The sequence below is a fragment of the Hyalella azteca genome, unplaced genomic scaffold (assembly GCF_000764305.2).
Source record: "Hyalella azteca isolate HAZT.00-mixed unplaced genomic scaffold, Hazt_2.0.2 contig17058, whole genome shotgun sequence".
Classification (NCBI taxonomy): Eukaryota; Metazoa; Arthropoda; class Malacostraca; order Amphipoda; family Hyalellidae; genus Hyalella; species Hyalella azteca.
In genome coordinates, this window is record NW_025946859.1 from 1 (window position 1) to 20,740 (window position 20,740).

Genomic DNA, 20,740 nt, shown 5'->3' on the forward strand with positions numbered 1-20,740 from the left:
TCTCACCTAAATATTCTATTACGTAACTCGTAAGACACGCTATTCGTCTATATAACTGGAGAAAAATTATTATTTAGAAATCTTTATTTACTACACGGGGGCAGTTTTAACAATACACTTACTTGACGACCGCGATCAGTGCTGTTAACTTGTGATCAGCTTTCCGACTAAGTTCCGAGCCTGTGAGGCTGAGGTATTGCGTATGTTCATCTCGGTCGTGTTCAACATGACAATGTACCTGTAATGATACCATCATATACAAATAATGTTGTCATGGAAATATAAAGCAACACTTAACATTTAGTTAGAACAAATGATTTATATTTATTTTTCAACTTTTCGAGCATCATCACTACGTACGTGTTAATATTCAAATCTTCTAAACATAGTTCAATTAATTGGCTAAATTTAATACACAATTCAAGCCATCCGAATTGGCACTTCCGAACTCAGGAAGTGTCGATTCGGTATTCAAGATAATAAATTAGCACAACCTATATTCCTGAAAAAATTAGGCCAATAGGTTTTTTCAATGATAATACAGATAATTATGACCAACAAAAATTAATGGCAATTAACGGCCAGCGCATAGCATAACGCGGTAGTAGCCGAACTTTGAAAAAAGTGAATTTGTGTATGATATTTTATGTGCTTTGTTTTCAAGTAAATGGCAATGTTCGAAAATTTGAATCAGATAATTGGTATTGCTAGAAACTTTTTAATTACCGGTAGATACTGGACGAATGTGTCGTGTGGCAGTTAGCCGATACAAAAGCCTGACGAAATGCTCTTTCAGAGGAACTACGCCCCAAATCTATTTAGCAAAAACTTGAATGACGTCTAGTCTGTAATTAAAAGTGAATAATAGTTGCAGTGGGTTAATGGGTTTACATTGTTATGGCAGGTAAAGGAATGGAATTACAATTCCATCTGCAGAACCTGTTGTTTTTATACATGCTAAAGATTGATAATTTACGGAGATGACACATGGCTCCACCATGAGTTCTGAGAATGAGTAATGGACGTAATTTCTAAGCAGACGAAACGTATGAAAATCGCTGACCCCATGGCGCTCTACTTCAAGACAGAGCAGTGTTTCAAGCTTCATTCAACGTTACATGCGTCAAACGGCCTCGAATGGACCACGCAAGCAGCACCGAGTGATGCAGACATTTTTCGCGCATTTGAAGACGATGCAAGGCCATATACGTTCGGCTATTTTCCTATGGGTTGTTTGATCTACTTCAATGGGTGTGATCTGTCTAGTACCTGATAGTATTACAGTCCAGAAGTGTTGGGGGCTGCTTTATTGAGGGAAGGGATCGTGATGGTCCATACGAAGCAGGGCAGTGGTGGTCTCCGACAAGCAACCCGGAGGCCGCATGTCTCAGGTTGGGCAGTTGCTCATCACCCCACTACTCTGGAAGCTGTACCAGCTTAGGTTCTTCGAGCTGTTCAAACGATGACGTCTTCACATGACAGATCGTTACAGCTCTTGACCACTATTAGACCACGACATCAATTTATAACGCAAAACCTGTATGCTCATTTCTCCATTACGTGACTCATATCTCCAGAGTGCTTCCATCTCTCAACACCTTAAAAAAGTAAAAGTACGATTTACATCATGGGACGAGTCTCGCGGAAATCGTCGTTGTGAAAGTTCAGTCTGACTTGGTTCGAAGATTTTAAAGAACCGAAACTGAAAAAAAATAATAACTAGCAACCGCCGCACATGACACGCAAAATATTTACTCCAAAGTTTCCTGATAGTCGAAACTGACCGTGAATTTCAAACCTGAAGACTAAGTATCGACGCACACGCTGCTAAATAGCATCAAGTCTTGAGGATTCGCAAGCCGGGAAAAGGAGTACGACCAGACTATTTGTTCATGATTTTTATCTGAAAAACTAGAGGGAAATCAAAGCAGCATACACAATAAATTACATCCATTTCACGATGACAAAAGCGGGAGTTCGGAAGTTATATCACTGAGGACCGTTAGGTGGACAGTTCATTAAAGTTAGAAGGTAGTTAGTGCAAGCCTGCAAGGTTATCTTGGAAGCAACACAGCATAGCGCCAGACCGCAGCAAACAGATACATTTAAGGGGATAAGTAAAACTTAAACGAAGTTAGGGGGTGAAGGAGCATGTAATCATGTATAAAAGACATAATGTCAATAGTGGGCATGAAACATAGACACAAGACAATGTCAACAGTGGGCATGAAACATGGACACAAGACATAATGTCAACAGTGGGCATGAAACATGTACACAAAACATAATGTCAACAGTGGGCATGAAACATGGACACAAGACTTAATGTCAACAGTGGGCATGAAACATGGACACAAGACATAATGTCAACAGTGGGAATGTCAACAGTGGGCATGAAACATGTATACAAGACATAATGTCAACAGTGGGCATGAAACATGGACACAAGACATAATGTCTACAGTGGGCATGAAACATGTATACAAGACATAATGTCAACAGTGGGCATGAAACATGGACACAAGACATAATGTCAACAGTGGGCATGAAACATGTATACAAGACATAATGTCCAACAGTGGGCATGAAACATGTACTCAAGACAGGTAAAGGGCAAGGGTAAAGGGACGATAAAAAAATAAGAAGGTAAGGGCAGACAAAGTAAAAAACAGGGAGGCAGAATATTTTGGAACCACGCGACTAAAACCAGAGCCTGGCCTGGAGGGGAGGCAACAACAAATCAAGCAAGCGCGCAGGAATGCACATTAATGTATCCATGAAGTGAATAGATTGAAGCCATACAGGAGGACAATATACCACTCGCAGGGTGCAGCGCTATTCGACGACACAAAGGTATCGGGTCGCCAGGCGGTACTATGGCCATGTTTATGTTAGATAAATGTTAATGCGGGTGTAAGGCTAAGTAAATTTATTAGACGAATACATAGTTAGTCAAGCATAAAAATAAGTTGTACTGGAATACAGTATAATTGCAGCAACATCAGAGTTATTACCGCGCGCAGTGGACTCAGATCAAGAATTTCCTCAGCCGCTGCCGACTAAAATTAATATGCCGAAATTAAAAATGAAGGACCAAGAGGAACAAATGAAGGAATGAAGGAAACAGTTGCAGGGAGCCAGGGACCTCACTTAGATGTCAAAACGTGGTTAAGAATGACAATATCACGAAACCATGTTAATAAAACGAAACTAGAGCACAACTTGAACCGGTGATCTCGTAAGTTCTATATACTCATAGCAACTCTCGTTAGCACCTCATTAGTTACGAATGCCATTGACGGCGAGCAATGTAGACATAGAAGTTTCCATAGACAAAAAGGTTAACGATGCATTTGTTCTCCGTATTGCTTCTAGATGCCACGTGCGCTACGCAGTTTCTGACGCCTGCGTGAAGTCCTGCTGGTAAAGCTTGCTCTCAAGTATGCATTGTGGATCTAATATTTGGTACATCATTGTTCGCACAATATACATGTATATCTTTATTTACACATGCATGAGATAACACTCAATAATTACAAGAGTTCTTAGTGCAAGTTGATAGTTGCAACACTCGAGAACAACGGCCGCGCTCATCTACCAGGCCTTAAACTAATGCATCGGGGAACTTAAGGTCACGTCTAAGTTGAATATAGGACAACCTCGGTCCCGACGCTTGTTATTCGTCAAATCATTTGCAAGCAAAGCCTGGGGATTAGTGGCGACAATAGCACGTTACGGGAGGAGGTTCCTGTCTCTAACCTGACAGGATAAAAGAGAAGTCGTCTGGGAAGCCACAAACGCTGCTCACGAGTGAGAGCGGCGCATACAACTGATAGTACAGATCGCCACATAGCACTTCACATTGCTGCAAATGGCTGCACTTCACAGCAATGAAAAGCAATGCAGTAGTGCATTACAAGTCAATACATTGCGATGCAAAGCTGGAAATGAAACCATGCACCAAGAACACTCGCGCATTCAAGGAGCAGACCGAGGCTTCTTCGCGCCACACAAGTGGAGCAGCACACTCACGGCTGGCTCGGCCGGCCCTAGTTTTGACTTATCAGAAACAAACGTAACGAATAAATGAACGAAAAGTCTCAACAAAATGAGTTCTAAGTCAAAGAAACGGGATGAGAAACACGCTGCTACGGCGGGAAGGGACGTGAGAGGGATAGCAAGAGATGAGTCAAGAAGAGACACCATTTTCTGATACTATGGGTGTCACAAGTAAGAAGGCAGCGAGAGGAAGCGTGTCCAGCAACTCTCACTGAGGAAAACCGCAACACAAGAAGCCAAGCGCTCCCATCGGCAGGGAATGGACGAAACAAAGCGTGGCAATAAAGTTGCGGCTTGATGCTTATTTAAAAGAATTAAAACTTCATCCGAAAACATTAAATACTAGACTAATAGTTGCTGGTATGTACCAGACTTTCGGGAATAATGGTAGTATGTGTTGACATACGGCGGCAAGAAATTCATAATAGGAGGTTAAATAGAATACATTAGTTTGAATGTATGTACATAATATAAGTTACGAGGATGTAAAGGAGAAGCGTAGAGCCAGAAAGGACGACATGACAATAGCACATCTATCAACAATTCGAGCTCTCAAGTTCATATTGAATGCAAATACTAATTAGACAAGACGGCACCAAGATCAAGCCAAGTTTGCAGCATTCTCGCTTCAGACAAGTTGAAAAACTCAATCTCTCGCATCTGCTAGGCATCTGGGATCCAAACTGCACCAGACAAAATTAAATTAAATCTTCCGTAAACGGGAGCTTCTGTATTCATGAGCTATAACAACGTAAATTGGTTACTTTCTCTTGTGGATTAAAATATTGAAGAAATCACCAGATAAGCTCAAATCTCCCATATTGTTGTCAATGACGCCTCAGTTGACATGTTAGATTGAGGGACAGTTGACATGTTAGATTGAGGGACAATTGACATGTTAGATTGAGGGACAGTTGACATGTTAGATTGAGGGACAGTTGACATGTTAGATTAGATGACATGTTAGATTAGGGGACTATTACTATTAATTGGATTAAGAGCACAATAAACCTGTTCTTTGTACAGGAACATTACAAGTGCTAGTCAGTGAACATTATGCTATGGACCCAAGGAACAGATTGTAAAAAATTAGTTACACAAATGAGAACTCATCGGATTAGTTCTGATCAATTCAACATTCAAGTTTAGGTAGCTAGAAATAAATGTGTCATGTGAGGATGTACAAGAAAGGTCTGAATGGGACAGCAAAGCAAGATCCAACAGGAGATTTACACGCCTGTCATTTCTCATTCGACGCATAAAACTTGACCATTACTTTTCATAGAAAGGCTCAGAGGGAGAGAACGCTCATTCGTAGGCATGACAAGAAGAACATCCGATCATCACAAAAGCGAATAGAAGCTATTTCGTCTGCCTATCTCAGAAACTGTAATTAATTTGTGCCGTCAGAGTTCATGAAGAACCTTGGAGACCATCTGTATCATCCAGATAATACTGAATTAAACATAGCAGCTATCCACAAGATAAAACTCATTAAAACTTTTTTTGTTTGGCACTAAGCTTGCTAGACCAACATGGGGGCACATGACAATCAATGCAAACCAATCACAAGTAAGTTATTAAAAGTAACGAAATTAATCTTACAAGTAAGGTTTTAACACTCCAGAGCTGGAATTACTGACATAATAAAGTAAAACAAGAATGTAAACATAAATGCAAGAGAATGTGTTCATGTACAAATTTAGTATTCAAGTTCTAATAGATGCCAACCCGCAGTTCTACTGCCCCAGCAGAATTAAAACTTCTAACACGTGCCAAAACAACAGCTTTAGCAAGGCGGTTTGGTTCGTTCACAACTTATTTATTTTCATCAATAAGCTTAAACCTTGACGCTAGTCTTCAGATTACATTGAGCCTGTCACACACAACGCCGCTGAATTGCCTTAGAGTCACAAAAACAATTTCTAGTTAGGGTTCGTATCATGGAACTTATGCAATTTACTTGCCGATCAACTTCTACTCCCTGGGGATTTAACTAATAAAAAAAATCTGTTAAGCTTGATACTTCTTCCTTTTCAAACTCGATCTTACGCTTTTTTGCGATTTTTTCTTGAACTATAAACCTGATTACTTAAAATATGAATTATAAGAAAATTTACATGTAAAAATATATAGTTGTGGTTTGGATGCCTTGGTGTTTCTGGCCAAAAGATCTTGGAATAGGATGGAAAGGGGTAACTCTTTCAGTGCTAGTTGTTTTCAACATATACTCGGCATCAAACCTTCACAAGACCTCCAACTAAAAACTGTTGTCTAGGAGAAAATGTCTCTGCATAACATGTTATTCTTAAGACGACTGGCTGCACATGAGTTTGACATGACCGAATGCAACAAATTACATTGCAAAATGTGCAGTGCTGGAATAAGTGTGAAGGTTAATTATTCAATATATTATCTGCAGCATGCAGAATTGCTAACAGCTTCATGAAGTACACGAAAACAAGCTGACCATTGGTGAAATTGTAACACATTTGAAGATAATAAGAGACCATAAATAACGCAGTAACAATGTGCACAAACAAGTAACGAAACCTTACACACCAATTGATCATTCATGTCTTAGGTTGCTAAACCCGCACATATCAAGTGATTACAAAACGAGTGTAACGTGATGGCCCTTCCTCTCACTCAAGACCCACGCACGATGAACACGAGCTTTCTTTTCTGCTTTTAACATCGTACAAACTCATCCCATCTCAAGCCATTATTTCACTCAAAGTTAATCACAACAAAATGCACACATTAATCCAGCTTACACTATCCACATATAGTAAGTAACTAACTATAAACCTAAGCCCCAATTCAAAATGTAAATGGATGAACTCTATACTGAAGGCAGAGATACTTTTATGAACTTTGCACAACTGCTATATCGCTGCACTGTATGGTACAGCACACAACTGGTATGTTGCTGCACTGTACACTCTGCACAACTGCAGTGTAATGCTGCGCTCAACAGGTTGCGTGATAAGCCTACTCAGGCGGCAAGGGCCGTAGCTCCTTGATCTGTTTTATGAGATAGGCCTTCTCATCATTGAATTGCTCATCTTCAGTCCTGTCTGTATGGAACCGAGTGAGGAACTCCACAAGTTTGTCCTGATTACGAAGCAAGATTTCCAGGATAGGACGGGGCTTGTCAGGGTTGGCCACAAACACCTGAAAAATATTGCGTTATGACATTTTTTTATCCGAGTTGCTGCTATGTATTGCCTAGTCTACTAGAAAAATATTAAGTAACATCTAACTTATGGTTGGTATATATTTTTGAGGGAAATTTAGCAGTCTTAAAGGCGGCAGTAGATGCTAGTCTTATGTCTTACTTGAGGTGTAGCGTCATGCATTCCTACAGTACAATAGTTTGCTCTCTATACCGTATAGAATTAATAAGCTAAGGAAGTACACGCTCTTCAACATACCGATCTATGATCACTAATAAAGAAGAGTGAAAGGTCTGGCACAAGCTGTTACAGATGCCACAAATACTCATTGTTAAAGTAAACAACTGATTTATAAGCAACCTTCTAAATGATTGGCTCAACACTCAGCATACTAACCACCCCATCATAATATGGGTTTTAAATCTTTGTGTTTTGCTTTAGATATTTGCAATAAAAATTTTCAGTATATACAGATGATTCAATTCAAATTTTCTTTCCCATGTTTTTAAAATTAATGGATGTGACAACAAGCAGCAAACAGCAATTAGGGAGAAAGATTAAACTTCTTTCCATTGTGTAATTTTTTCAGTACAAAAACTGAAGAAACTATAGAAAGAGTTTACGTAATACAGGCTTGTACAATAAAATTGAAGCTAAATGAATTATTATCAGAATAAATATTTATAAAAACCCTTTGTTTTTATGGAAATTGTTATCTGACCTTGAAGACATGGAAGGCCTCAAACTGGATGTTCCTGCTCTTCTCCTTAAGCATCGTCATCATGAGCTTGAGGTTGTCGGGGTTGCTGATGTAGCGCTTCATCACATTAAAGTTGTGGCGGTCGAGCAGCAACTCGCCGAGAAGTTTCAGTGACTGCCGACGAGTGACGTAGTTGTCAGAATTGAGAAGCTTCTCGTAGTCACCAAAAACTTCGTCGTAGTTGTTCTCCAGAAACTCCGCACACAAACCCTTGTGCTTCGTCAGCAGTTCCTGCAGCACAATCAAGACAAGTCAATTGCTTTACAAGACTAAACCCTTGTGCTTCGTTAGTTCCTGCAACACAAAGCATCAAAATCAAGACAAGTAAATTGTTATACAAGACTAAACCCTTGTGCTTCGTCAGTTCCTGCAAAACAAAGCATCAAAATCAAGACAAGTAAATTGTTATACAAGGCTAAACCCTAGTGGTTCGTCTGCAGTTTCTGCAGCACAAAGTATCACAATCATGACAAGTCAATTGTTATACAAGTTTTAAAGATACAATTATGTGCGCATTTCATGAAGAATTATCAAAATAGTACATTAATTAAATTTTGGTTATAAAAAGAATATATAGTACGGAGGACGCTCAAGTGGAATTTGCATTGTAACATATTATTTAAAACGTAAGAATTAACATGGAAAAGCTTGATAAATCTTTAGTTGAGTAAGTGCTAATGCTACTCATCATGATACAGGCACTAGCAGCCATCAGTGAGCCATGCTCAGATAGCACTGGCCTAAATCAAGACACTCAGTACAGCAACAATCAATGAATTAACATCAAACGTCTTCGTCATATGACGAAGCACAATATTAGAAGAAAAAACTGAACAATAAATCTAAGTGCCTAACCCAGTCAATTCTGCTCCATCACTTCGATCTATTTAGAACCTTACCGAAAATGAAACGCATTTTGAAGCCCATGCCATTTTTTCTAAACCTTGGCAAGCAATGACAAAGTTCTCCAATCCATACTACATGGTATTTTATAAAAAAGGAAAGAGACACAAAAAAGTTGGTATTATGTTTGAATACACAAAATGCACCAACCTTAAACGTAGAGAAGGCATCAGAGGCTATGTCAAAAGTTGAGACCTCAACATATTTAAAAAAGTTGTAGAAGAGCTTGGAGTTGAGGACAATGCGCGTGAGAGCTTCATGACGGGCGCACTCGCGCAGCATCGTGCCACAGTGCAGGGCCACGTCAGGCTGCTCGTATCTGTGGGGGCAACGCTTGTTAGCTACTGTATGTGTGGTAGGTATATAGTAGCTGCTTTATGCTACAGCTGCTTTAGTAGGTATATAGTAGCTGCTATATGCTACAGCTGCTTTAGTAGGTATATATAGCAGCTGCTATATGCTACATCTACTCCAGCATATAGCAGCGGCTGAATGCTACAGCCACTACAGGATATAGCAGCGACCATATGCTAGTATATAGCAGCAACCATATGCTAGTATATAGCAGCAACCATATGCTAGTATATAGCAGCAGCTATATGATACAGTATATAGAAGCTGCTATATGATACAGCTGCTTTATTATATATCAGCTGCTATATATATGCTAAAGCTGCTTCAGTCTATAGCAGCTGTTATATGCTACAGGTGCTTCAGTATATATAGCAGTAAACACATACGTCAAGTTCATATATGAAAATAAAATATTTATTAGTGTATTGTGGATCTTTTGTTCTTGAAACATGAGGACTGCTAATATACCACACTAGGAAGAGACCACAACGATATTTTTTGCATAAAAAAACCTAAGAAAAACCCGATTACTAAGCAACACAGCTTTGGAGTGCAACCATAGAAGAAAAAGCATGAGTAAACTATATACGAGACAATTTGAGACATACTCTCCTCATGCTAGTCTTATAAAGCCTTCACTCTACTGATGCTGTACATGCTCAATCACCCAGTGATGAGGGTATATCTACATGCTCACTCACCCAGTGATGAGGGTATATCTACATGCTCACTCACCCAGTGATGAGGGTATATCTACATGCTCACTCACCCAGTTATGAGGGTATATATACATGCCCACTCACCCAGTGATGAGGGTATATCTATATGCTCACTCACCCAGTTATGAGGGTATATATACATGCCCACTCACCCAGTGATGAGGGTATATCTACATGCTCACTCACCCAGTGATGAGGGTATATATACATGCTCACTCACCCAGTGATCAGAGTATATAGTATTTCTGGTTTAGTGCAGAGGTATTCAACAGTGGGGGTGCGGATGCCAATTTGTCGACGCAAGATGTTGTTGAAGATTTGAGAGACATCCTTCTTGCCCTGCAACAGGAAGTCAAGTGTGAATGTGAGCAGCACTACTCCATAATGATCAAAGTCACGAGTTCCTATTTCTCAAGAATGTAAATTTATGAGGCATAATCTTGTGCACAATTTATAATTATATTATTTTGCATACTTGCTGGCAATAGCAAAATTATTTGCAGTTACATATGTATAATAACATGCCAGTCATAAGCTAAATTGTAATTAAAATTGTCTAGATGTGAAACTTGCTGCTCAAGACTATAAGACTTCAGTTCTGAAGCATTGGTTGACAAAGTCAGCCTAAAGGTCAGTAGAGTAGAGGTAAATAAAGTAATCCTAACCTCAAAGTCTATTCTGTGTAAATTAGAGATGAGTAGGAGGAGAAGATTGGTGTTGTAGCATTCCTGTGAGAGCTGTGACACGACGATGTCCGTGGGAGGATCAGAGTCGCTGCTGCCGTACAACATAGTCTTCATCTGACTCAAGCATTTGCTGATATCTTCCTGGGCCTAGAAAACAAATACCAAATGCTAATAATCAACACGGAAATATAATCACATGCATATATCAACATAAAGATGTGAATGTCAAAAACTACACAAGTAAATCACCTATTTGTACTTGGGGATGTCATATAAAGTCTATGAGTAGAATGAGACAACTGAAATATCAATGTTAGAAGTTTCTTTTTGAAACAGATGTATGATTTTCATAATTATCAATCTTTAGAATGAACGACATTGTCATATACAATTCTTTCTCTCAACAGAATGATCAATTATAAATCCAATTTTGGTGATAATTGGATTTCTTGAAATGGTGCCATTGGTATTTTTTTCTATGGATCAGTGCATTGTAAAAATACAAAAAAAAATAAAAGTGAAGTGTATCATAGTTGAAACCAGTCAAATATACCTTAAAAAATGAGCATATTATAAGGTAATATAAAACATCTAGTAAATAAACTCATCACTAGGGTATAGATTTGAATATATATTTTTTTTAAATACACATAAGTTTCTACAAGATTGTAGCAACTTGTTCAGGTACTGACCTTCTCAGCTTTCTTATCAGATCGCTCCAAAGAAGTAAGAGCTTCCTTCAAAGCCCTCACCACTTCAGGAGGATTTTTGGGCGTCTTACTGCCAAACAGCGGCATTGTGATCACTGATGATCTTGAAGAAGAATATAGGTCCTTCCTATATAGATTATGTGATCCAGTCTAACAAATGATAATGAAAATATCAAACAAATTCTGATGTAAACTGAAGAGAATTATTATGATCAATATATAAATTAGGAATTCATTTTGTTAATGAACAAATAGAAAAACATGCTATTGCCATTGACAAATAATTAAAATGAAATGTAATTATAATACAGCCAGTGCTAAATAATATCAACATGAAGGAAAATAGTATGATCAAAAGTGAAATATATTATATATTATATATAGTGTTAGTACTAAGATGTAGTTATAGTAGAAATCTTTATGTGAAGGCAGCTCTAACTTTGAGGCAAATTCAAAGAAGTATGGTATAAATTATTATGATAAAAGCAAGATGTAAATCATTATAATAAATAGAAGATTTTGAATAAACTGACAATGTTTAACATTGAACAATATTTTAGAAATAAATATTTAAGAAACAAGAAGCGATAGGTTAAAACGTCAATTGCCAATCATCGATTCATCACAAGGACTAAAATTTTATAGGTAGATGGAGTTTGAAAAAGTAAATTCTATCCTTCCCACAACACCAAGATTTTTAGTTTTAACCCACTGACAAAAAAATTTTGCAACAAAATTGAGGGCCAGAAAATTTTTCAACAAAATTAGAGACTACGTAAGTTGTAACTAGCTAGTTGAACTTGCATCGAGGATGCTAGGAGCCATATGTCAAGTCAGAACTTTCAAATCAGCAACTGAAAAACAGGAATCAAATTAGTTAATAGGTACCTGTAAAAATAGAAAACAAATTTCAGACTTCTATTACAACAATACCATAGTAAACTACAGTGACTACACTGGAAAAATTTTTTATTTCCAACTTGTGAGAGAAGCTTCCTCTTCATTTCTGTTCCAACAAGTTTCACACAGCAGAATAAAATGTAACAAATTGTCACACACCAGTGAGACACCACACAATTGAGCAGACAAATTACAATTCAACAAAAAATGTGACATTAGGCAACAAGTTTGAAGCAGAATTTATACCTACTAGCCTATCAGGCTATCTTGCAAATTGCAATCATGCCACTACTTTGCAAGTTGCAAATTTGCAAGTATTTTAACTCTTTTATTCAAGCAACACAATGCTGGTCAGAAAAAAGTAGCTCAAAGTACTTGTTTTGTTTGTTTAAAATCATAGGTTAGTTGCGATATTGACACAGGCAGTCACTGGTGTCGGTGTGCTCACACTGTGCTGTGCTGCCTGCTATGCTAGGGGAAGGAGGACAAAATAAGAGCATCTTAACGACACGTCGCGACGTCGGTAGTGAAAATACCTATGTATCTGTATGTAAACGGGAGAAACGTTTACGTCAAATGCATATCTCTAAAGAAGATTCCCACAACTTGAAAACTTTTGATATTGTATCCTGTTCCTGTAACTAGCCTACACGTCCAATGTAAGACTTTCAGAATAAAATTCAGATCACGAGTTAGGCTAGCATGTCTCTCATGATGACATATTCGAAGCCAGCGAAAAACGTTATTGTTGCCCTCAAATATATTTTTCAAATATTGTCCAAATTATAATATCGCAGTATTTTTTAGATGGATAAAAAATCTATAAGCAGTAAGTTTTGTCATTAAAAGCGAATAGCTAACTTATTGAAAATAAATTCATCCCATGCTTCCTCTCCTTGCCTCCTCGATTGACGGTTCTAAGCTAGGAAGGTGAATTTTTACCAACTTCTTAAGCAGAAAAAATTTTCACTTGTGCCCCAACCAACCAAAATTGTTAGTTTACATTTTTAAAATCAAACTTGAGATATCAAAAATATACGCAAAATGTGAAAATATTTTAAAATTTTGTGTGAATCATTCATCGAGATGGTGAGATGTAGCAACTGAAGCTGACACATTTCTCGACATGCCGCTATAAAAAGGTTTCGTGTTTCATGAGAGAAAGTCGCTACGGTGAGGAAAATGCATTATATATTTATATTCATGATTAAAACCATGGAAAATAATACTATGCAATCGAAATATGTGCATAAACATTTAATTGTCACTTTTTAGAACGATTAAAATTTAACCTGTATTGCGCACTTTGAAACAATTCGGAAGGAACAATTCACAAATAGCACAACTGAACAAATTTATACTAGTATTAATGGCTCTCATTCCTGTAAAAATTTTAATTAATTTGAAATATTACCTAATTAGGATAAAGAATATTGCAACACGATATAAATAATAGCGGTTCAACTATGTAACTATTTAGATTTTAGAAAGAAACAATTGCACCATGACTTGTTATACGTCTCTTGAGATTAATCGGACAGTCGGTGACAAAGAAGAAGTAACAATAAGGAATAAATATTCATGATCATGAGTAAAGTGGCTGAAAATTCCTGTTTCACTGATAAAATCGTGACTATGTATATGCTGCTTGCCATCGAATCGCCTCAAACCAGTTTTGGATGCTGGTGCTGATGACCTTGAGAGGATATTGGACTTAAAGAGTTTAACTGGCTGCTTTTTCGTTCAGTTGACTACATCCTGGGAAAGAGAAACTAAGACAAATTTTTGCCACCCGATACTTGCTGGAAGAAGAAAAAAAGTAGCTCAAAGGTCAATCACCACCCGATACTTGCTGGAAGAAGACAATTTGTACAGCGTGCGAGCTCGAATTCAGTTTAAGTTCGTGGTGTGATAATTCGCCGTCAAAACATGGGGAAAAAACGCATTGGTATCATCGGTTATGGACATCTAGGTGAGCATTAAATACGTTTTCCTGCACCTAATGATGAATTGTTTTGTGTCTATAGTGATTCTGGCCTCCTTAAGATATTGCGTGCCTACTTCTCTGATTTATGACATTTGCTGGTACTTCCTGGTGAGTTACACCTCACACAAGATTCCATATTTAATAAAGTCGGAAAAAATCATATTTGCATTGGAAATAAAATGGTCTTTCTTGTCATAAAAATTCTTTCACGTGCGTCCTACAATCTTAATGATTGTTCACAGGCCGGCACCTGACGCAAGCAGTGCTGGCTCATCCACAACTAGAACTCGCCTTCGTTTGGAACCGCACGCCATCAAGCCTGCAGGAGCTGGATGAAAGGTATCTCATAGTTATAAAAATGACAGCGCTGAATAGGTCAAATCTGGTTTGTCAGCTATTTCAGACAGCATAAAATTCTTGCTGGAGTTTCGAACACGCAACTCACTGCTTCAATCTTGGTAGTCTGAACTATACCCACCTTGCCACCCTGCCCGTCGAGCTCGGTATCATGCTAATTGACTGGGTAGGCGTTTCTCATTCAACATCAGGAAACGTTAATTTTAATTAACTAGTTTTTTAATATTAAGAATTAAGTGATTAACATCACCTCATTCAAAATATCAAAGTTATCGACCGTGTGGATGGTTACTCATGTCAAAATAACAACGGAACGATAAATTTAATAGAGGACCAAGAGATGAAGTTCTAGATTAGTGAAAAAATATTTTGGTACAAATTTTGAGGTTATTCGCCTTACAATTTTTTTTAACAACAGCAATTAGAAACAACTGTTGCACTCAAGTTACTAGATGTGAGCTAATTTTCAGAATCTGCAAACTTTAAATATCTCAGGTTCGCTGGGTTCAACTTCATTTTTTAAATTCTAAATCTAAGGCATGAGCTGCGGGCGAAGAGTTCTTAATGGATAGAAGGTTACCAATCCTTATCGTGTACAATTAAGACAGTGTTCGCGATATTTTAGATCATATAAATACCTGCCTTCATGTATGAATCATCGAACTTAGCTTGTTATTATTATTTATTAATTTCAACAGATACATTTGTAGCGACTTACAAGATGCTGGCTCATTCAATGCTGACGTCATCGTTGAAGTTGCGCATCCGTACATTTCCAGCGAGGTAAAGCATCAGTGAGGGCAGGTAAAGCAGCAGTGAGGGATAGTATATAAGCGGCAAGATTTCAATTATGTTGAATTAAATTAAAACTAATAAACAAAGACTCTTCCTCCAGCACGGGGAGCACTTGCTGGGTCTGGCTCACTACCTCATGCTTCCCTCCAGTACGGGGAGCACCTGCTGGGTCTGGCCAACTACCTCATGTTTCTCTCCCTCCAGTACGGGGAGCACCTGCTGGGTCTGGCCCACTACCTCATGTTTCTCTCCCTCCAGTACGGGGAGCACCTGCTGGGTCTGGCCCACTACCTCATGGGTTCGCCCACGGCGCTGGCAGACGAGCAGCTGGAGCAGCGTTTACGGGCAAAAGCCAACGCGGGGAGTTACGGACTTTACCTTCCCGCTGGGGCGCTTTGGGGCGGCACCGACATCAGGAAGATGGCGGACTTAGGCACGCTCGAAGTAAGATTATTACTTCTATTGGCAAGAGTACAACTGTTCAATTGAACATTTTTGCATACATTATAAAGGCATTTTTTGCTCATTCTTCGGAGAAAAAATTATGACTAACAATGCTGATCACGAAATTATCAGCACCACAAAATACGTCTTATCGCATTCAATATTTTTTTCTGAGTCCTTAAACTGACGAAGAAACATGACACACATTTGAGTGTAATCTAAACACTGCGTTACTTGACGTCCTTTTCAATAATTATTATAAGCAACATTGTTCCACTGAACCGGTACGAACAAACGTGAAATAAAAAATAAATGCAACAACGCAACGCATGAATGGGTTATAACCTCTATTACATAGAGGTAATAACCCATTCAACAAATGCTATCCCTAGAATTACCAAAGATATCGCTCACTACAAGCAATGAATTTCGCCAGAGTTTGAAGATCACAATGAAGAAACACCCAAGCAGCTTCAAGCTCGTCGGGGACCTGCAGAAGACGTGCGCGTCTGTGCGCGCTGAGGCGGTCACGCTATACGAAGGGCGCGTGCGCGAGCTGTGCGCCGTGGCGCCCAACAACGTCAACACCATGGCGGCCGCTGCTGTTGCCGCCCACAACCTCGGCTTCGATGGCGTGCAGGCGAAACTCGTGGCTGACCCTCAGTGAGTTGTTTTACTGACTGCCTTCAATGTCACCGCTGGTCTTGAGTTTAGTTGTCATTACCCAATACTTTTATCTCAATGTAAATTTCTTAACTAAGGAACTTTCTTTCAATGAGGGTGGTCAGTTGTATACAAATGAAATATTAAGGACCTCAAATTATGTAAATCTTTCAACAGGAAAATAAGTTGGTACACTAGATAGATACATTCTTATGAAGAAACGTTTCTGATAAAAAAACGTTGAGTAAGTAGATGCCTTGAAACGACGCAGTATATCAATATCAAGAACCAATATTATGCTTAAGGTAAATCTTACAAAACATCAAGCATCCTGAAGTTTGGTTAGAAGCCACCAGGGAATACATAAAAGGCAAACGTAAGAGATTCAGGTTTAATGCACACATAAATGGCTAACAATCATCCAAAGCAAGGACGCACCTAGTATTCCCAATGATTATAGTCCATTTAGTACCTATGCGCTCTCTTTCTTCGACGGCACCGATAATCGCTATACAAAACGCAGATTATACATCTCATCAAAACTCAAGTTGAATATAAATAAAATATGATGGTAATGATCATTAGCTCAGCAATAAATTGATATTTTCAGGATTGTTGACCAATAAGTATGCATACTGCAGACTTCACAGCAACTTGTTGAATACTAGGAGCAGATGTTTGTTGCGGTAGCATATTGGTCAGTAAGTAATGGAGGTTTTATTGACTGACTACGTTGTATGGCAGGCTGAGCAGTTGGCATGTAGTGGAGGTGGAGGTGGGAGGACCAGGAGGTTTCCAGGTGACAACAGAACGCAAGAACCCTGCGGCTGTGGGAGCCGTCACAGGGAACGTCACCTACAGCGCCTTCGTCAGCAGCGTTCTGGCTGCTGGACTGCAAGGCAATGGCGTGCATCTTTGCTGAACAAATTCTTGTTAACTTAATTCCCCAAGCGCTATATTATCACAAATTGCTTACGCATAGCAGCCTAAATATATTCATGTAATGGTCAATTTTTAGTCCGCGATTGGTTTGTTTAGGTTGAAAAGACGTCTACACCCATTAGCCATTTCTGATAGTATGGCCCTTGATGATCATGCTATATCATACTTATCAAGAAGTAATTTGACTCATGAAGTGGTTTTGAACATCTTCCACAAATGAACAGCAGCACACTCTTGTTAATATAAATGTGATATTACTCTGAGAAATGCCTGTCCTTGACAGCTCTCAATTGAAAACGATTCTCTAAAGTAACCCAAGTCATTAATGAACCTCAACTTCATCTATCAGAGATGCTGGAGAATTCTCATTCTAATGGAACTATAATTGTTACAATCAATTCTTACAATACAAAATTTTGATTAGCAAAAAACATGTATAATCACCACAACATTGTGTTAAATTGTGTGTTATAGCTGATTATAATGTCATCTAAATGTACACTTTTTAATTAAAACTCTGAAGATCCTCTGTTTACACACGCATGATCCCCTGAATTTAAGAAGAATATTTGCAGTAAAGGTTACTAACACTATCACAACATCAAACCTGTCGAGCTTAAATTTCTATGGAGCCTTATGAGCAATAGTGACAAATTTTCTAAAGTATTTGATGCAATAATTCTGAGGAGTCTCAACTTATACCTAGCATAATTGAAAGAGTAAAACCATACACGTTTATCATTACCATAAAATTGACATTAACAAATGACCAGAGAGACACACCTCCAATTAACAGGCTACACAAGAAGAAACAACAACGCAAGGCAGGAAGGCATTTCATGTGTACAAATGTGCAGGGATATTCAAGGCCATGACACAGCAGGGTGCTTGGACGGCTTGGACGCGGTCTTCTCCTGCAGTGAGAAACGCAAATTAGCATGTCATAATAGCATATTGTTATACCACACGTTACAACAATAATTTTATATATATATATATAAGAACAAATTTATTTAATAGGATCATTCAACAACAAAAAATCTTTGAGACTGGAGAAATAATACTTACACTAATACAAAAAAAAAGTGCATTAAACATGCAAAATGGAAATGAAGACAAAAGTACATGCAATATGTGGCAATATTCATAAGTCATCAGGTTAAATATCAACAAAAAATGATTAAAAGTCATGAAAATGTTAAATTGAATAGCACTATGATAAATTAAACCATCCTACTGATACTTCAATTCAGTACAATTGAAAATTTTTTATTGCAATATCTATTTACCTCACTAATTGGAGACACAACAGCAGTTACTGAGGTCTTGAGCTTCTTATTGTTTACTAAACCATCACTCAAATTCAATGTTCTTTTATTGCTCTCAATAGTTTTATTTGTATTGACATTAGAAATGGAGTTGATTTTTGAATTAACTGAATGAGAGCCATTGGTAGATGATGATGACTCTGAACTTGGTGGGCGCCCAAGATAAATTTTCTTTCGGTTCATGTTGATGCAGGAGGTTTTGGTGGATAGTACTGTGGGTGAAGCACCAGAGGTCTCAGCTGTATTCTTTTCACTAGGCTCTTGAACAGATCTGAACAAAAAATAATTTCTCAATTATACAGAACTAAAATGCTTAACAATTCAAGTTGGGGAAACATCAACCTTAATTTTTTTCTCCCATATATACACAATGATTAAATTATTATTACGTAACCTAAACTAAACTGAATGTTTATGTTGATATGAAGATGGCAATATATCGATGAAAACAAATATCAAGATTTTACAACCATGTTCAGCACACATTATTTAACCAATTTTTCAAGTAGCAAAACATGATTATTGCCTGAAAAGTTATATATATGTAAAATATTACCTATGCCATGTTAAAATTTAACTCACTGTAGCCACGGTGGGGACTTAGATGTTGATGGGGAACATTGCTGTTGTAGACGACACAGAGCTCGCCCCAACCTTGTCTGTCTATACCTTCTCTGAGGTTTTGGTGTCGTGTGTTCATGAAACATCTTCCCTACCTCTTGTTTAGTTCACCCACTCAGCAGGAAATCTTATTACGTGAAACTAAGCAATATATCCGGCAAATGTATTTGCTGACTAACTTATAAATGGCAGACACATTGAAGTTTCAAACTGATTGATCAAATATAAAGTGATATTGAATATAAGATATTGTATCTATGCACACCAAATCTTACACTGAAGCATCAGTTTAGTTATAATCTAGTACATGATATTTGGACAGTAAATTTGCTGCAGTTACAAACATATATAATTGAACTCAGTATGGTAATCACACTATTTTGCAGGCACCTTTCAAAATTTAATATGGTAGCAGAACTTTGTAGGATAGGAAGAATGTAACAAGTTTGTTGATTAATAGATTCATAACACATGATATGATTGGTACATGAAACATGACTTTACATGCTTTATTGCAACTAATGAGATATATATGGGATTGCTGCAATTTCACAACATTAAATGATACACAAAGAATTTTAAATTTAGCTACATACACTTGTGCCCAAAATTATTCATACCCTAACATCATTTTAACAAATTACAAGAAATACCTAGACCAAAAAATAATTATTTAAAACTTTAATATATATGTAAACCATTTATGAACCATATAACATGTAGTATTAGTATTTAGAAATCAAAAAACATTTTTCAGTTTTGTGAAGAGTCCAGAAGAGATAGGGTACACACACCATATTCCAACACCATGGGTAATTCCGACACCCCCTCAACTTTTTCCTTTATATTAAGCTTGGTTTTAGTGACACGCATGCGTAGATGGTTGAAATATTGACGCCATACTATTGCGCGCCAGATTTCTGCAAAACACTAGGTCTAGCAGGAAAATGTTAAGATCCGCAGGGCAAAAGTCCAAGTCAACTAGTGAGATCAAAACATGTATGAAAGTTGATAGTTGACTTTGCTCTATAAATAGAGATAAACTGTTTGTGTAGAAAGATTATTATTGTTTGAGACTTTTAAATAAGTCTGTGAATATATTAGGTATCCTTTTAAGTACTATAGGGTAAACGCGGTATATTCCGACACATTAAGGACGCATCGAGAAATGAAAAACTATAAAACAAAAAACCGTATGCGTTACGCAAGTTCTGTTGCCTTCACATGACTCTCAAAACACTTCACTACGCGTCAGCAACGATGAAACGTCACAAAATGTTGCCATATTTATTAAAAAGCCTTTAGAATGGAAACCTACCAAATCCCTATATTC

The 20,740-nt window shown here is 37.8% G+C and overlaps 3 protein-coding genes across 5 annotated transcripts; 1 reads left to right on the forward strand and 2 right to left on the reverse strand.

Annotated features, from left to right (window-relative positions):
• Positions 1–4,503: 4,503 nt before the first annotated feature.
• LOC108682960 (protein Mo25) lies at positions 4,504–11,617 on the reverse strand. Its single transcript, XM_018172228.2, has 6 exons — positions 11,353–11,617; positions 10,640–10,807; positions 10,195–10,313; positions 9,052–9,220; positions 7,960–8,229; positions 4,504–7,236 (listed from the first exon to the last, which is right to left on the reverse strand). Exons 1-6 carry the CDS (start codon positions 11,455–11,457, stop codon positions 7,054–7,056), a joined length of 1,014 nt encoding a protein of 337 aa, XP_018027717.1. The 5' UTR covers positions 11,458–11,617; the 3' UTR covers positions 4,504–7,053.
• A 1,256-nt stretch (positions 11,618–12,873) lies between these two features.
• LOC108682961 (putative L-aspartate dehydrogenase) lies at positions 12,874–17,985 on the forward strand. 2 transcript variants are annotated; one of them, XM_018172229.2, is made up of 7 exons: positions 12,874–12,929; positions 14,018–14,242; positions 14,500–14,596; positions 15,313–15,397; positions 15,668–15,853; positions 16,290–16,516; positions 17,261–17,985. In XM_018172229.2, the coding sequence occupies exons 2-7, from the start codon at positions 14,200–14,202 to the stop codon at positions 17,436–17,438; spliced, it is 816 nt and encodes a 271-aa protein (XP_018027718.1). In that variant the 5' UTR covers positions 12,874–12,929; positions 14,018–14,199; the 3' UTR covers positions 17,439–17,985. The 2 variants fall into 2 exon arrangements, with proteins under 2 accessions (XP_018027718.1, XP_047741093.1); XM_047885137.1 differs by lacking the exon at positions 12,874–12,929 and having other exon boundaries at positions 13,941–14,242.
• LOC108682962 lies at positions 16,894–19,853 on the reverse strand. 2 transcript variants are annotated; one of them, XR_007157248.1, is made up of 4 exons: positions 19,369–19,853; positions 18,748–19,057; positions 18,242–18,372; positions 16,894–17,408 (listed from the first exon to the last, which is right to left on the reverse strand). XR_007157248.1 is itself a non-coding variant. In XM_047885138.1 (3 exons), exons 1-3 carry the CDS (start codon positions 19,491–19,493, stop codon positions 18,322–18,324), a joined length of 486 nt encoding a protein of 161 aa, XP_047741094.1. In that variant the 5' UTR covers positions 19,494–19,853; the 3' UTR covers positions 16,894–18,321. The 2 variants fall into 2 exon arrangements, 1 of the variants encoding a protein (XP_047741094.1); XM_047885138.1 differs by having other exon boundaries at positions 16,894–18,372.
• Positions 19,854–20,740: the final 887 nt, after the last annotated feature.

Coding starts and splice junctions, on each gene's coding strand:
- LOC108682960 (XM_018172228.2), bottom strand. CDS start 11,457: ATGCCGCTGTTTGGCAGTAAGACGCCCAAAAATCCTCCTGAAGTGGTG. Junction 10,808..11,352: donor CTGATAAGAAAGCTGAGAAG/GTCAGTACCTGA, acceptor TTTGTTTTCTAG/GCCCAGGAAGATATCAGCAA. Junction 9,221..10,194: donor CTATATACTCTGATCACTGG/GTGAGTGAGCAT, acceptor TTGCCCCCACAG/ATACGAGCAGCCTGACGTGG.
- LOC108682961 (XM_018172229.2), top strand. CDS start 14,200: ATGGGGAAAAAACGCATTGGTATCATCGGTTATGGACATCTAG. Junction 14,597..15,312: donor CTGCAGGAGCTGGATGAAAG/GTATCTCATAGT, acceptor TAATTTCAACAG/ATACATTTGTAGCGACTTAC. Junction 16,517..17,260: donor AAACTCGTGGCTGACCCTCA/GTGAGTTGTTTT, acceptor GTTGTATGGCAG/GCTGAGCAGTTGGCATGTAG.
- LOC108682962 (XM_047885138.1), bottom strand. CDS start 19,493: ATGTTTCATGAACACACGACACCAAAACCTCAGAGAAGGTATAGACAG. Junction 19,058..19,368: donor AAGTCCCCACCGTGGCTACA/GTGAGTTAAATT, acceptor TTTTTTGTTCAG/ATCTGTTCAAGAGCCTAGTG. Junction 18,373..18,747: donor TTGTGTCTCCAATTAGTGAG/GTAAATAGATAT, acceptor TTCTCACTGCAG/GAGAAGACCGCGTCCAAGCC.